Source organism: Microtus oregoni, unplaced genomic scaffold (assembly GCF_018167655.1).
Source record: "Microtus oregoni isolate MIOR12 unplaced genomic scaffold, Mior012 000067F_000, whole genome shotgun sequence".
NCBI classification, from domain to species: domain Eukaryota; kingdom Metazoa; phylum Chordata; class Mammalia; order Rodentia; family Cricetidae; genus Microtus; species Microtus oregoni.
The window spans coordinates 3,218,870-3,235,174 of NW_024543953.1; the positions used below are offsets into that span (position 1 = coordinate 3,218,870).

Here is a 16,305-nt window from a genome sequence, read left to right on the forward strand (position 1 = left end):
TTAAAATACTAATGACTTCACTCTTCACACAAGTTACCGAGTGATCCTGGGTCTCTAGCCTCTTGATTTAAACAACTTATCGGAGGTGGCGAAATGAGCTTTCCCAGAAGGGTTTCCTTACCCTCCCCCCCCCCAGTGCTTTTTCTCATGGTCTTACCCTCTTTCCACTTGGGAGCAGACTGCATCATTCTCTCTTATTTGGAGCAGGGAGAGGAAGTTGCTACCCTCACGTAGACATAGGTTAACACTGCCCATGGCACTTTCCTTTGGAATGGAAGGGGAGGGGTACATGGCTAGGAGATGAAATAGGCTTATCTGTATTGCACAAGAAATAAAGAATATGTCTACGTGAAATAAAGGAAGACGTCAAATTCCATAGAACCTATAGTTATGAGAGATAGTTCAGTTTCTGGAATCGACCAGTGTTTTGTCCATGTTCTCATGTTGTCTGAATTATTGATTTGACATCCTTATTGTAAATAGGTAGGCTGCCAATCACTCTGTGGTCAAAGAGGCATGCACACATAATGTTAGAAGAAAGAGCCCAGATGTTGCAGAGATAAAGTCATTTCATGCTGGCTTACATTCTCTTTTGTCCTGCAGGGGCTGCCCGATCGCCATTGGAGGATAACTTTTATTAATAAGTGCTATGAACTGTGTGACACATACCCCGCTCTTTTGGTGGTTCCTTATCGGACCTCAGATGATGACCTCAGGAGAGTTGCAATTTTTAGATCCCGGAATCGGATTCCTGTGAGTACCATGTCACATTTCCCCCCAGAGAATGCCTTTTCTTTCATGAAAACTGTAGTCCTGTATTTCACAAAGCATTTTTGTTTTTTGTTTTGTTTTGTTTGGTTTGGTTTGGTTTGGTTTGGTTTTTCGAGACAGGGTTTCTCTGTGGTTTTGGAGCCTGTCCTGGAACTAGCTCTTGTAGACCAGGCTGGTCTCGAACTCACAGAGATCCGCCTGCCACTGCCTCCCGAGTGTCCAGAGCATTTTTGTTCCCAACTTTCATTCTGAGGAGTAATTATCAAGTTCCTACTGCAAGTGTAGCACCTTGTGAAATGGGAGAAGAACGAACACCTGCCTTCTAGGAGTCTTGAATCCAGGGTGTAGAAGGAAGGCAGGGAATGAGCTCTAAATGAGAGTACCAGTGAGAATGGTACACTTTAACTCCGGGATGTAGGGAAGAAAAGTCAGGTTCTTGGTTACTGTCATCATTATGGCACAGGACCTGACAAAATGCAGGCTCTTGCTAACTGTCGGGTAAAGTGTGCAGCAACGAAAAGACCCGACTATTAGAATGTGTGTTAGTGCAGGCTTTTATGCCGCCTCCAGGATGTGCTTATCTGCATCCTGTTTGCAGGCTGCCTCCATCCCCTTAACAAACTGGAGTCAAGTACAGATTATTCCAGATGTTATGCTACCATGTCACTGAACCTAGCTCACAAAGTTCTTTTTCAGTCCTTAAATATTTATGGACATGTCATAGTTTCTACTAGGTGCATAAATTTTATTGACTAAAAATTTAGAGATTGTTTTTTTCTTCCCCTGTTAATTTTCAAGAGCTGTCATAATAAGTACATTGGGTTTTGTTTTGAATTAGTAGATAAAAAAAAAGTGGTTGAAGAAATTAAGATTTAATGTCACCTTGCCTTTGACTTCTAAGTGTAGACATTCTTGTCCTTAAAAGGATATTTTTTGGAAAAACTTCATGTATTGTCAGCCTATGAGGAATTTTAATTTTTAAATTCTCTTGCTTCTCTGATTAGTGTCTTTTCATATTTTCCTGATCAAATTGGACTTGAAAGGATGTTCTTTAACTCATTTTGTTAGAATGTGAAGCTAGAGTTAGAAGTTCTGTCTTCTTATATTCCACTTGGACATGTTTTTCTGTAGTAGAAAAGCAGACTATACTACTGTGACGCCAGACACTTGTCTTTTGGTATATGCTTTGCCTATACCAGGAATGGAGAACTGGGCTAGTATGTATGGGTTTGTGCCACTAACTATTTAGCCTTCTGCTGTGTAAAAGATTATGTCTGTCTGTCTGTCTGTGTTTTTCGTGGCGTATGGGACAGGACAAAAAATGAGACAGTTGGGCCTAAGCCATTGATCTCAGTCTACCATCATGATCCTGTAGTCTCTGTTGCTCTTCATGAGTGAGAGTACAGTGTAGGAAAAATAATGAACATGTTGTTTTTCTCTTTGTGAGGTTACTTACTTATTTTTCTTAAAAAAATATTAAAAGCAAGCCATTATATTAATTTTATAGTAATCCGTTATTATTATAAGCCTGGTCATATGCTGTTTCTAGAATACCTTCTGATTGTGTGACTCTTGACAGTAGGTCTCAGAACATTTGTCCAGAAAATGGATATGCCAGTTATGGGTCCTTTAACAACAAACATAAAAATACAAAAATAATTGGTAATAATTACTTAAACACAAATCAGGTACATATGATAATAAAATACCATTGGTTAGTGAACTCATACACTTGCATTATATTTATGTTAATGGATATGTATTCCTTTTCTCAAACAAGCAGACTTGTCTTAATTTTATAGATACTGTTAATGGATAAGTGATATATACTCATTTGAGATACTTAGAAAACACTGGTAAGCAAAAACTACCCTGCCACTTATTGAGAACTAATACTGAACTGTCCTTTAATTTGGATCCCAGACTACTTTTCTTCCCTAGCAATATATCTTCTATTTATTTACTTATTTATTTATTTTGGTTTTTTTGAGACAGGGTTTCTCTGTGTAACTGCTCTGGCTGTCCTGGAGCTCACACTGTAGACCAGGCTGGCCTCAAACTTAAGAGATCCACCTGTCTAATGGTAGAAGGAGGCAGAGGCAGGCAGATCTCTGCGAGTTCAAGGCTAGCTTGGTCTAAAAAAGCTAGTTCTGGAACAGGCTCCAAAGCTACAGAGAAACCCTGTCTCAAGAAAACAAAAAAAAAAAAATAGCTCAAGCTACTCTTGACAGTAGACCAGGCTTTGCTTCTCAGCAACTATGTGGTGGCTCACATCAATCTCTAACTTCAATTCCATGGCATCAGGCACCCCTTGTGGCCTCTGAAGGAACCAGACATGTGTGTAGTACACAGACATACATACAGGTAAAACATGCATGCACAAAAAGTAAATCCAGAATGAGCCACTGTCCCCTAGCTCCTGTAGACTGCCTATAAATCCTCAGTGGGCCTCATGAGTATACCCATGACAGGATTCATACAAGCACAGTCTTATACAGGCCATTGGAAGTAGGTGGGCTGTTGTAGGAGGAGGCCTCTTGTTCGTTCCCAGCTACTCAGCCCTGAAATAATCACACAGAAACCATTATTAATTAAATCACTGCTTGGCCCATTAGCTCTAGCTTCTTATTGGCTAGCTCTTGCATCTTAATTTAACCCATTTCTATTAATCTGTGTATCACCACATGACTGTGGCTTACCAGCAAGATTCTGGCTCATCTGTTCACGGCTACATGGACTCTGCCTTCTTTCTCCCAGCATTCAGTTTAGTTTTCCCTGCCTTGCTCTGTTCTGCCCTGAAATTTCTTTCTTCATTAACCAATAAAAACAGCACATATACAGAAGGAGCTCCCATACCAGTTGACAGATCTGAAAACCATGCTGTGTGATAGAAGGTGGAATTTTAAGGTAGGCCAGTGAATTTCCCAGGACTTCCTAAGGTCTGAGCATCCTTGACATGGCCAGATCTCTAGCATGGGCATAAACATACATTCTTAGTATAATGTGACAATTTCCAGAAGTGAGAAACTTGCAGCATCAGCATCATAATAAAACTGTATTGTTAAGCATCTATGTATGTTACTTGCCATTTTAGAGGAATAACTTCAAAGCCATCAGAATATTTGATCTTATATTAAGTGAGCCCAAATGGTTTTGTTGTTTCATCTTTGTGTCTGTGTTTCCTCATTTTGGGAACTGATTTTGCTGGCTCTGGAGCCTGCCTCTAGAAGCTAATGTGAGCTCACATCTATTGCATACTTTATGGACATTCTTCTTTTGTCCTCCCAGAAGCCATTTGAGGTCATTATTATTCTCTCCATCTGACCAGGGAGGGTCATAAGTTCAGTGCCTGAGGGTAGCACCACAGGAGAACTGATTGCTCTCTGTATATCCTTCATATTCATAAACATTCACATTTGACTTTTCAGTGCCACACTGCCGTAGTTATGCATATTTATAGGACTCAGTGTACTATAACAGTATATATATACACATATATATGCAAATATATGTATATATATATATATAAAACATGTACTGACTAACTCAAGCTATATATAATATGTATAATATGTACTGACCAGATCAAGTTAACTGGCATATCCATCACCTCAGATAGTTATCATTGCTTTGTGTTGGAAGCACTTGAGCCATTTTGAAGTATCAGTTAAGTACTACTGTCCACTATCCTACTGTAAGGAAACTAAGGAAAATGAGAATGAAAACTAGGCCTCCCCCACATCTTCAGAATTACCTGCAGTATCCAGCTCAGTACTTTTCAAGACATTATGTTATCAGCTACTATTTATGTGCAAACTTTTATATGCTTTGAGTGAGCTAAGAAGCCCAGCATCACATGGTCTAGGCTTGCCAATCAATTGAAGACTGGCTCTTGAGGGTGGCCACATACGCCCTTTTAGGCATTGGGATCCAGACTTCATGGTGGAGAGTGGTAGCTCTCCTGGTAGCAATTCTTTCTTTGCTTCCCTTGTATTTTCTTCCTCCTTTGTTGCATTCTAAGATCAGGACCATTGGGAAAGGACTGGTAGACATAAGTCACCTCTATGGGTAATACAGTGATTGCCTTTACCCTTCACTTATTGTTTAAGTTGTTTTTATATGATAACAAGGACAGCACAAGCTACCAAATTCCAGTGCCAGCAATCGGTTTATATATCCTTTCAAATAATTCAGCTTTATTGTGGTAAGCATCAATTTATAGTGTTAATTTTAAAACAAAGGCTGATAAAACTGACTGTTCTGATTGTTTCTGAGAAGTTGTGTTAAATGTATGTGTTCTGATGCCATGCACAGTGAAAATGACTAGTGAGCAAGTATGCTGTTTCATGATTGTCAGTTCTAATGACTTCTGGAGACTCGCTAGATTAAACTTTCTGAACTAACCGTAGGTACTGTCATGGATTCATCCAGAAAACAAGATGGTCATTATGCGCTGCAGTCAGCCTCTGGTCGGTATGAGTGGAAAAAGAAACAAAGATGACGAAAAATATCTGGATGTGATCAGGGAAACTAACAGACAGCTTTCTAAGCTCACGATTTATGACGCACGACCCAGTGTAAATGCAGTGGCCAACAAGGTGAGTGCAGTCAATGGACACCTAACTTAATATGATCTGCAGTGTTTTCCATGAATGGTTTTCCCATAATGTGGATTTACTTTGAATTTTTATGTAATTTTTTAAGTCACATTCTCACTGAGCACATAACTGTAATTCTAGCACTGGGAAGATGGAGGCGGGTAAATCAGAGCATCCTCAGCTGCATAATGAGTTCTAGGCTAACTTAACTTACAAAAAAGTGAATGAATGAACAATAACAAAAGAAATACTATGAATGGTAAGCCTAGTCATATACACCTGTAACACCCATAACCCTAGCACCAAGGAGACAGAGGCAGGAGGATCCTAGGTAGTTTAAGCCTATAATCTTAGTACTGGAGAGGCTAAGGCTGGAGGATTGCCATGATTTCCAAGCCAGCCAGGACTAAACATTGAGATCCTGTCGAAAACAAGGAAACAGCTAAAAATCACAAAATGAACAAGCCAATACAAGCCAAAGCAAGCCTTCCTTAAATGGCATGTCTAGAACTGTAATGAAAGTGGCTTTGTCCTAGAGTCTTATGCAAAAGTAGTCTTTGAATCCCTTGTGGCTGTAGCTACTCATTGTGTGAACTGGTGGGGTATCTTCAGGAATTGTGAGAAGCTGCTATTATTAAAATCTGAAATTTATAATTTTATCTGAAGACTTCCTTGTGTATACCATCTGTACCCATAAACTATCATTTATAGAAGATAGTTAAAGAAATGAGTAGATCTGTGTATGAATTTTATAATTACCAACACAGAAGTTGAGTTTTTCAAAATATAAATCTTAATTCACTTTTTGCCTTTTGAAACAGAGTATGTGAAATATACTTCAAGTGGATTAGGGTCATCACTGCAAGTATCAGTGACTGTATGGTGTTGCCCCAGAAGCTGTTGTAAAAAGAAGCTCTATGCCCTTTATAAGTGATGACAGGCCTACCTTGCTTCAGGGCCTTTTAATGGCTTGTTTGTGTTTTTGTTTGTTTGTTTGGTTGGTTGGTTTATGTGGGGGTCTCACTGTTTAGTCTAGTCTGGTTTAGAATTTATGACAATCCTCCAACCTCAGCCTCTCAAATACTAAAATTAAACTACCTTGCCTTGTTTCTGGTTTTGTGTTTTTGATTCTCCCATCTTTCCCTGTGTTGTTAACAAATGCTCACAGGTAAGTCTGTCCAAGTTGCTCACTCCCACATTCTGTCTTTCAGATTTATTCTCTTTAGCTGTAGACTTAAATTTCATCATCTTTAATGCTTTGCTCATCCCAAGGTCATTTATCTGACATCTTCAATTATTCAGAACCCATCATAAGAACCTGAAAGCAAAGCAAGTCCTTGAGCAGCCCAGATAGATGCAGCAATTTCTGAAATGGAATGTGCATGAAGCCTTTTTCCCCTAGGGTGTGTTAGACTGTGAGTGGGGGGTGGGGGCGCTCGGCTCTGCTCAGTCTGTGCCTCAGCTGTCCTACACATTTAATCCTGGGCTGCCTGCCCTGGCTTCATGTTTGCTTTAGACGAGATATTTGTTAACACAGTTGGAGTTTATAGAGAAATAATTTCAAACTTCTATGTAAAACAGTCATGAAGTTGAATTGGTAAGTCAATTAGAAATTATAAGTAAAGGATTTAGGAAATTAAATCTCAATATCTTCTCAAATTATCCTTAATTTTATATATTTTGAATCCCATTATCCTTCATATATAATTCAGGGTGATCACATGTATAAACTACAATATTTCCATGTACTTATTTAGCCTGAAATAGATATAATGTAACATTAAAATAAAGTATTTAGAAAGAATATTTTAAAATATTAAAGTGTGTGAGATGAATACCTTAGTTATATTAAACTCTAAAGCTCATTATAGCAACAGAATTCTTAAATGCCTTTTTAATACTGGAGAAATAAGCCTCTGTTTCTAGTCCTCTTAGGAATGAGAAGAGGGAAAATATTAAGGAAAAAAACTAGAACACCTAAACCTTAAAGCACTCTGGGTCATTCTTAAAACCTCTCCTCCAAGCTCTGTCTTTCCACTAGTTGTCTATATCCATAGCAACAGGCCTTTGGCACTTTATAACATTCTAGATAATTTGGGTTGTTCACTTTTGTTGAAGAAAGAAAAACCAAAGGGAAGACTTCAAAGGTAACCAGAGATGGAGAATTTGAACTTTCTGGAACTCAGTCTGTGCTTGACTAATTGATTTTTACCCTTGCTGACTTCTGTTCTCTTGGCCCCTAATAATTGTTCCTCCCTTGTGGATATTTAGATGTAATCGGCAACATCACATCATTTTCAATTAAACAAAGCCCAGGGTTGGGAAGGTCTAGCACTACATGGTTTCTATTTTGGGACAGAGCACTGTGCTGAATTAAAGTAGAGCTGTGTTAATGTCTGGTTTTGCCAGAAACTTTGGCAATGACTAAAACATGTATTTTTTCCTTTTGCTTTTTTTTTTAACACATCATGCTCAGTTATTTATGAAAGGAACTCCAGTGTCAGGCATCTCTGAAAAATCCCATAATTATGTAACAGCCACACATGCAGAGGTGCAGGCCCTCTGTCTACGGGAGGGTGAATATGTCATTGCATTATATATAAGCTTGCAGAGCTAGCTAAAATAACCCAGCTCTTACTTGCCAGGTCTGTGCCTGCAGTTTGCAGAAGCGACTGCCAGGCAGATGCCAGTAACTCTGGCCTTCTTCCACAAGGTGTGGACAGCCAGAAAGAGAGGGAGGTGATAACATTCGTCTACTGATTTATTAACAAAAAGCTCTTTTTTAAGTGGCAAATAGGAGCTGAAGAGATGGCTTAGTGATTAGGAGTATGTACTACTCTGCCGGAGAAACTAAGTTGGGTCCCAGCACCCGCAACTGTCTGTAACTCCAGTTCCAGGAGATCTGACACTCACATTAGAAACAAAACAATGACTAAAAAGGGAAAATAAAAAATGGGTGTGGTGGATCACACCTATTATGTCAGCACTTGGAATGCAAAAGCAGGAGGATTGCGATGAGTTTGAGGCCAGCCTATGCTAGATAGTGAGTTCTAGGCAGGCCTGTGGTACAGTGTGAGACCCTGTCTTTAAAACAATCAGCCATTGTCTGCTATGTTCAGCAAGTCTGGTTTTATCCCATGCTTTTTCAGACCCAGGCCAGCTGGCCTTAGTGGGTTCCCGATAGAACATCCCCATTGTCTCAGTGTGTGGGTGCACCCCTCGCGGTCCTGAGTTCCTTGCTAGTGCTCCCTCTCCTTCTGCTCCTGATTTGGACCTTGAGATTTCAGTCAGGTGTTCCAACTCAAGAACAATAGCAATGGGTTTTTGATCCTACTGCATGTACTGGCTTTAGGGGAGCCTAGGCAGTTTGGATGCTACCTTACTAGACCTGGATAGAGGTGGGCGGTCCTTGGACTTCCCACAGGTCAGGGAAACCTGATTGCTCTTCGGGCTGATGAGGGAGGGGGACTTGATTGGGGGAGGGGGAGGGAAATGGGAGGCCGTGGCGGGGAGGAGGCAGAAATCTTTAATAAATAAATAAATAAAAACAAAAAAAAGCAATCAGCCATACAGTTGTGGCACAAGCCTTTAATTCTAGCACTCGTGAAGCAGAAGCAGGCAAACCTCTGAATTTGAGACCAGCCTGATCTACAGAGTGAATTCCAAGATAGCCAGGGCTGCCTGTGGTGGCGCACACTTTTAATCCCAGCACCCGGGAGGCAGAGGCAGGCGGATTTCTGTGAGTTCAAGGCCAGCCTGGTCTACAAGAGCTAGTTCCAGGACAGAAACCAAAAAATGCTACGGAGAAACCCTGTCTTGAAAAATCCAAAAAAAAAAAAAAAATCAACAACAAAGGGATCCCATTAACTTCTTGCTGATGATATGTAAATGAAGCTTAAAAGAAGCATTCATGCCTGAATATGCTTTCTCCTCTAGAGTGTTAGGAAACTGAGGCCTCGGTTCTGACACATAGGTTTTTAGGTGTGAAGTTCAGGTGATATCCTTCCTTTTTCTGTGAGATTTCCCCTAACACAGTAAACCTGAGGCATGGGGCCCAGCTTGCTTTGCTTTTCCAGCTCTAGCTACTGGCTTATCTTCCTAACATTGATATGCAGAAAAAGAGGGCTATTGTGGGGATGACACATTTGCCTGCCCCTTTCCTCTCCAGTCCCCCTGTTTCCCTGTGCTCCTCCTACAGGCAGTCTAAAGTTAGTACCTCTTAAAAATCTCAGATCTCTTTCAGGTTTTCTTAAAGGGCCCAAATTTACCTATCCCGTGACATTTCAAAATCCTTTAAGGAAAGTACAGCCACATTCCTAAACAAATTTATAATGTCTCTTTTCATTATTGTGGAAATGGATATTTTTTCACATTGTTGTGGTGATTAACTGAAGTTCACCCTGGCAAGTGGACTTCACTTAGTACAAATGAACTCAGTATTTCATAGTAGAACAATTGCTTAGCATATACAAGGCATTGAGTTTAGTATGTAGTGCCACAAAGATAACAGCAATGCTTCAAATGGTAGGTGGTAGCCATCTTGTCCCTCTTAGACTCTTGTGGGCCCACTATGTGTAGCTTGATGTTTGTATAGTGGAAATATATTTGGGATACAATGGAAATGGTTTCTATGTTGAAATGAAAGCAGTCTTAAATTCTGTTTATTACTTGCATGTCTTTGGAATAAGTAAACCTCTTAGTTTCTACTTTCCGGAGTGCAAATTGTGCATACTAACATCTATCTTGTAGCATTCCTATAAGAGGTAAAATTACAAAACACAGCAACATAGAGCCTCATCAAAAGGTGACTTCTACAAAAGTTGATTTCCCCTAATACATTTTAGCCTATGAGAATGCTTACAATGTTGGAGTGCCTGCTACTGCATTAGTATGGCTGGCTACTCCTTCCCCCAAACAATACAATGATATCAACAAAATTGATGGAGGAAGACTTTTCACAACCTGTTCTTGCTTTTCCAGATCTAGAAGAACCAATGGTTACAGAATATTTTAAAGGGAATACTGTTTGATGAATTCAGTTCCCCCCCCTTAAGAAATTGCCAGCATTCCATATTTTTCTCTAACTTAAAGTATGACACAGGTTATTGAGACTTTGTACTGCAGAAGAAGTCAAAAATCACATTAACTATTTAAATTAGAGGGGTTTGAATTAAAATTTTGAAAGTAAATAATTTATGAGACATTTTGGCTAAGGTACTAATAAAATAGAAAGCCTAACTGATTATAAACTTATTGTTTCTTAGGCAACAGGAGGAGGATATGAAAGTGATGATGCATATCAAAACGCCGAACTTTCTTTCTTAGACATTCATAATATTCACGTTATGCGTGAATCTTTAAAAAAAGTGAAAGACATTGTTTATCCCAACATTGAAGAATCTCATTGGTTGTCCAGTTTGGAGTCTACTCATTGGTTAGAACATATCAAGGCAAGTATACTTTAAAAAATATTTGCAGCTATAAAAGAGTACTTATTTTGAAAAAAATGAAATTTTTCCTCAAATACTCAAAAATTATATGTGGAAAAAGAAACTGCAGTAGAAGATTCTTGATTTTTTTTTTTGTAATTTGCTTGCCTGAATTGAAGATTTCACATTGTTCTCTCTTATGTTTAGAGTCTATAGAGCTTTCTCTTCTAATCTTGTCAGTAGTAAATAGTCTCATTTAGGTTTATTTACAAATAGCCCATTTACTATCCTACTTTTATTAGGTATATCATTCATCTGTAGAGGGAGCTGCGGGCTGCATTCCTGCCACCCAGCTCCCAGCCGCCTGGCTAGCTTATGCCCCAAAATAACAACACACAAACTGTATTCATATAAACACTGCTTGGCCCATTTCTATTAATGTGTGTGGCACCCCAAGGTGCAATTATGGGGAAGATTATAGCCTATTTTCATCCTGGGTCGGAACTTTATCACGTCTGCCTCAGAGAGCAGAGCTATGGCATCTGTCTGAGGCGTATTACCTCACATCCTCTTCCTCCCAGCATTCTGTTCTGTTTACTTCACCCACCTATGTTCTAACCTATGAGGCCAAGCAGTTTCTTTATTAACTAACCAATGACCTTCCCACATCATTTCCCCTTTTTCTGTTTAAACAAAAAGGAAAGGCTTTCACTTTGACATAACAAAATTACATGTAACAAAACAGTTATCAAGCAAGAATTACAGTTACAATATTTACATCTATTTTATCTTTTATCATAACAAAGGAAAACAACTATAACTATCTATTCTTCAACTCCATCAAAGACTCCAGAAGGATATAATATTACCTAAGTAAATGAGAAGTAAGCAATTTACAAAACTCTAGAAATCACAGAGACATCTCACTGCCTGGACAGCCGCCCAAAGTTCCTCTGTACCGTTGGGGCATCCATCTTCGGCCTACAGGCCCATAGTTTACAGCAGACATTTCAATGAAGCAGGAAATTTCAAAGGCAGTTCAGTCACTATCTGCTGTGTCCTGCAGAATGTCTCGCAGACTCTTTCATGAATCAGGAACCTCGAAAGATCATCTCACCTTTAGGTAAGTTCAGTAGTCTTCTCTCTGCGGACTCTCTGTGTCCAGTTTATGCAACAGTCTAGGCAAGAGCAGTTTCTTGCCCAAATGGCTATCAAACTCCATAAGGTGCCTCTTCGATGCCCATCTTCTTCTTGAAGTAGATTGGTGCTGCCAGGAGCAGACGTGTCTCATTGTAATTAAAAACCCTAAGTTATTAAAACATTAAATGTCCTATTCTGTAGTCTTTGAAAGATATGAAGAATGTCTATCTAAAATATATCTATGTACATCTAGAAAATCTAACTAACATAACTACAAGCTTGACTATTATTAATGATTATCCACTAACAACCTATATGCATTACATTTTTACATGAGCTACACCATCACAATACCTTAATCAATATCAGAAATATATATACATATAGCAAGATTGACCTTAAATTTATATCACTAAAGCCAAATCCATACCAATGCAAATTATTCATATCTCTATCATACCCCCTTTAAATGTAAAAACATTTATAAACAATATTTGGGAATATGGACTCAGTTATTTCTCTCCAAACTGCTTCCTGCTGAATGGGGGCCCTGTTAATTAGGTCTTTCATGGTATAACCTGTGTGCTAGATTCATTTCAGTCAGCAGTTGAGTGAAGTGATTTTTTGAGGGTGTTCACAGCAACCCTTCAGGAGGGCATGGTCCATCATACCATATTGGGATAGAAGCAATCCACAGGGTCTCATCCTCTGTGAAAACAAAAGAAGAAACTCTTTTCCAAAGTATCATATCCTTAGATCCAAATTCTGAAGTCAAGGTATTTTCAAAATATCTATCTTGGATTAGTTCAGCAGCATTTATAAACAAGTATCTTTTAGCAGCTGTTGCTCTTTCCTCAGCATTCAAACAATTCAAAGAGAGCATAATAGCATACAGTATCAATATTCTCTGTGTATTTTCCATCTTTGTACAGCTTTATTTTAACCTCTATTTCATTTATTTTTACTTTTAACTTTTTGCTTTTTGAGACAGGTTCTCTGTATACCTTTGTCCTGGAATAACTCTGTAGACCAGGCTGTCCTTGAACTCTCAGAGATCCATATGTCTCTGCCTCCCAGGCATTAGGATTAAAGGTGTGTGCTACCACACCTTGAAGTCACAGAGGTCAATCTCCCTCTGCCTCCCAAGTGTTGGGATTAAAGGTTTATACTACCACACCCAACTACTCTCTTTCTTCCTTTTCTTTTTGTTTTTTACTTTAAGAACTTTAACTTTTAGCCTGCATATATTTTTAGCACACTGTAAACCATTTAGAGATTTTCTTTGCTTTTGAATCTCCCTTTACTGTATCTTTCTCTTTTTTCTGACCACACGAGCCTTTAAATTACTGAACAATATAGGTAGGATTAAAGCCGTGGCTTTGCCGGCTAGATCCAGCTCATTCCTTAGCTTTCCAGCCTTGTGGCTGAGGTACGGGTCAGAGCCGTGTTCATTGCCACAACTCTACAGAGTTTCAAGGTCCCTGCCAGCAAGCAAGCTGCAACAGTGTGTCCACAGACAACACTCAAGTCCTCTCTCTGTATTGGGCCCTCCTGCCGCAAACAGTTAGAGTTTGCCCTGGCAGGACGGCCCAGAAAGCCGGCATTTTTAAATGGCGCAGCTTTTTTCCTGCTACGGCTGAAAACCAAAAAGCATGCATTCAGCTTTTCATCAACACCGTTTAAGTATTTCGTGGCAGAACCTCTTAAGAGCTGCAGGGTTTTGCAGCTAAAGCTGTGTCAGGAAGCCTCTCTTAGATGAGAGTGCTTGCTTGCCTCTAGCAAGCAGAGCCCACCCGAGAAATTGTTGCTACCAAGAAAACATGCTTTACTCTATTCTTTCCCAAGCTTTCTCAGGCTTTTTGTGGACTGATTTAACCACGTTGGGCACCATTCTGTAGAGGGAGCTGTGGGCTGCATTCCTGCTACCCAGCTCCCGGCCGCCTGGCTAGCTTATGCCCCAAAATAACAACACACAAACTGTATTCATATAAACACTGCTTGGCCCATTTCTATTAATGTGTGTAGCGCCCCAAGGTGTGCTTACCGGGAAGATTCTAGCCTACGTCCATCCTGGGTCGGAGCTTCATCACGTCTGCCTCAAAGAGCAGAGCTATGGCGTCTGTCTGAGGCGTCTTACCTCACTTTCCCAGCTCCCTCTACACTCATCTACCAAGACAGAGGTGCCTTTTGTTGTTGTTGTTTTCATTTTAACAATTTATTAATAACTTATTGTTTTTGGGGGGGGGTGGTTTTCAAGACAAAGTTTCTCTGTGTAGCTTTGGCTATCCTGAACTCACTCTGTAGACCAGAGTTTTTTTGCTGGCCTCAAAATCACAGAGATCCACCTGCATCTGCCTCCTGAGTGCTGAAGTGCGCCCAGCTAATGATTAATTTTAAAGAATAGGTTTTGCATTTTGATTACATTAAATTGTTTGTCCTGATAGAAGCATAAAAACTCTCTTTTCAAAGCACAAGTATGTAGACATCATTTCCTGGCCACTCAGGCCCAAATAATCACACAGAAACTATATTAGTTACAACACTGTTTGGCCAATGACTCTCACGTATTCCTACCTAGCTCTTACATCTTAAATTAACCCATTTTTTATCAATCTATGTATCACAACTAGGCTGTAGCCTTCTAGTAAGATTCTGGCGTGCCCTTCTTTTTCATCAGCTACATGGCTTCTCCTTGACTCTTCTCTCTCTCTCTCTCTCTCTCTCTCTCTCTCTCTCTCTCTCTCTCTCTCTCTCTCTCACCTGGCTTTGTTCCACTAAGCCATTGGCCCAAACAGCTCTATTCATTAAGCAGTGGTGATAAAACATATTGACAGCATACTAAGGAGAATCCCACATCATCTCCCCTTTTCTATCTAGTTAAAAAGGAAGGTTTTAACTTTAACATAGTAAAATTACATATGGCAAAACAGTTACCAAGAAAAAATTACAGTAATAATATTTAGTCCATTTGCATTTGGCAAATTAAGGAAAATACTCTATCATTTTGTTTTGTGAGTTTAAAGTTTTATATCTAATTACCTTCTATCATAACTAAGGAAAACTTTAACTATATGTAGCAATTAACTCTGTCAAAGACCACAGAAGGATATACTATTACCTAAGTTAACAGGAAGTTCATTGTAAGTAACTTCCAAAACTCCAGAAAGGACAGAGACATCTTGCTGCCTGGACAGTTGTAGTGAGGAGCTGCGGGCTGCATCCCGCAGCCCAGCTCCCAGCCACTTGGCTAGCTTATACCCTGAAATAACAACACACAAATTGTATTCATTTAAACACTGCGTGGCCCATTATTTCTAGCCTCTTACTGGCTAACTCTCACATCTTGATTAACCCATTTTTAATAATCTGTGTTGCACCACAAGACTGTGGCTTACCGGCAAGATTCTAACCTACGTCCGTCTTGGGCCGGAGAATCATGGCGTTTGCCTGACTCTGCTTCTTTCTCCCAGCATTCTGTTCTGTCTTCCCTGCCTACCTATGTTCTGACCTATCGGGCCAAGCAGTTTTCTTTATTAATTAACCAATGAAAGCAACAGATAGATAGAAGACCCTCCTACATCAGACAATCACTCAAAGTTCTGTAACATTGGGGCACCCATCTTTAGCCTACAGGCCCATAAGTATCCAGCAGACTTTTCAGTGAAGCAGGAAATTTGAAGATCTGTTCTGCTTATGCTGGTAGTTTTTCAGTCACGGTTTTTTTTTTTTTTTATGTCCTGCAGAATGTCTGGCAGACTCTTTCATGAAGCAGGAAGGACCATCCCATCTTTTGGAAAGTTTAGCAGTCACTTTTCTGTGTGTCCTTCATATCCAGTTCATACAGCATTACCATCAAATAGTCCAGGAAAGAGCAGTTCCTTACCCAAATGGCTAGTCTTACCACAATGACAGCAAACTCCATAAGGAGTTTCTTTAGTGTCCATCATCCTCTTAAGTAATTGGTGCTGCCAGAAGTAGACATGTCTCATTGTCAAGAAAAGCCTAAGTTCTCAAAACATTTTAAATGCCATATTCTGTACGTCTTTGAAATATTAGAAGAATGTCTATCCATCTGAAATATATCTCTGTACATCTAGAAAACCTATCATGATTACAAGTTTGGCTGTTATAAATGACTACCTATTAATCTGCAATTTTTAATTATACATTACATTTTTAAATGAGTTTTAAATTAACCAATGGTAATAAAGCATATTTATAGCATCACAAGTATTAGGAACTATGTTAGTGGACTATTACTTTTGGAAACCATGTAGTTTTATAAACATGCCAACCAAAAGCATATTTTAAGCAGGTGAATTATTAAGATATATTGTTCTCTAGTGAAATTATGCTTTCCAACTTGA

General features: G+C 39.4%; 1 protein-coding gene across 3 annotated transcripts in view; it reads left to right on the forward strand.

The window, feature by feature from the left end:
* Positions 1–16,305, forward strand: part of Mtm1 (myotubularin 1) — a 131,788-nt gene that overhangs the window by 85,335 nt on the left and 30,148 nt on the right. For all 3 annotated transcript variants that reach the window (XM_041640982.1, XM_041640984.1, XM_041640985.1), the window contains 3 exons: positions 604–753; positions 5,181–5,369; positions 10,634–10,819. In XM_041640982.1, the coding sequence (XP_041496916.1) occupies positions 604–753; positions 5,181–5,369; positions 10,634–10,819 (525 nt within the window). The remainder of the gene's footprint in view (positions 1–603; positions 754–5,180; positions 5,370–10,633; positions 10,820–16,305) is intronic.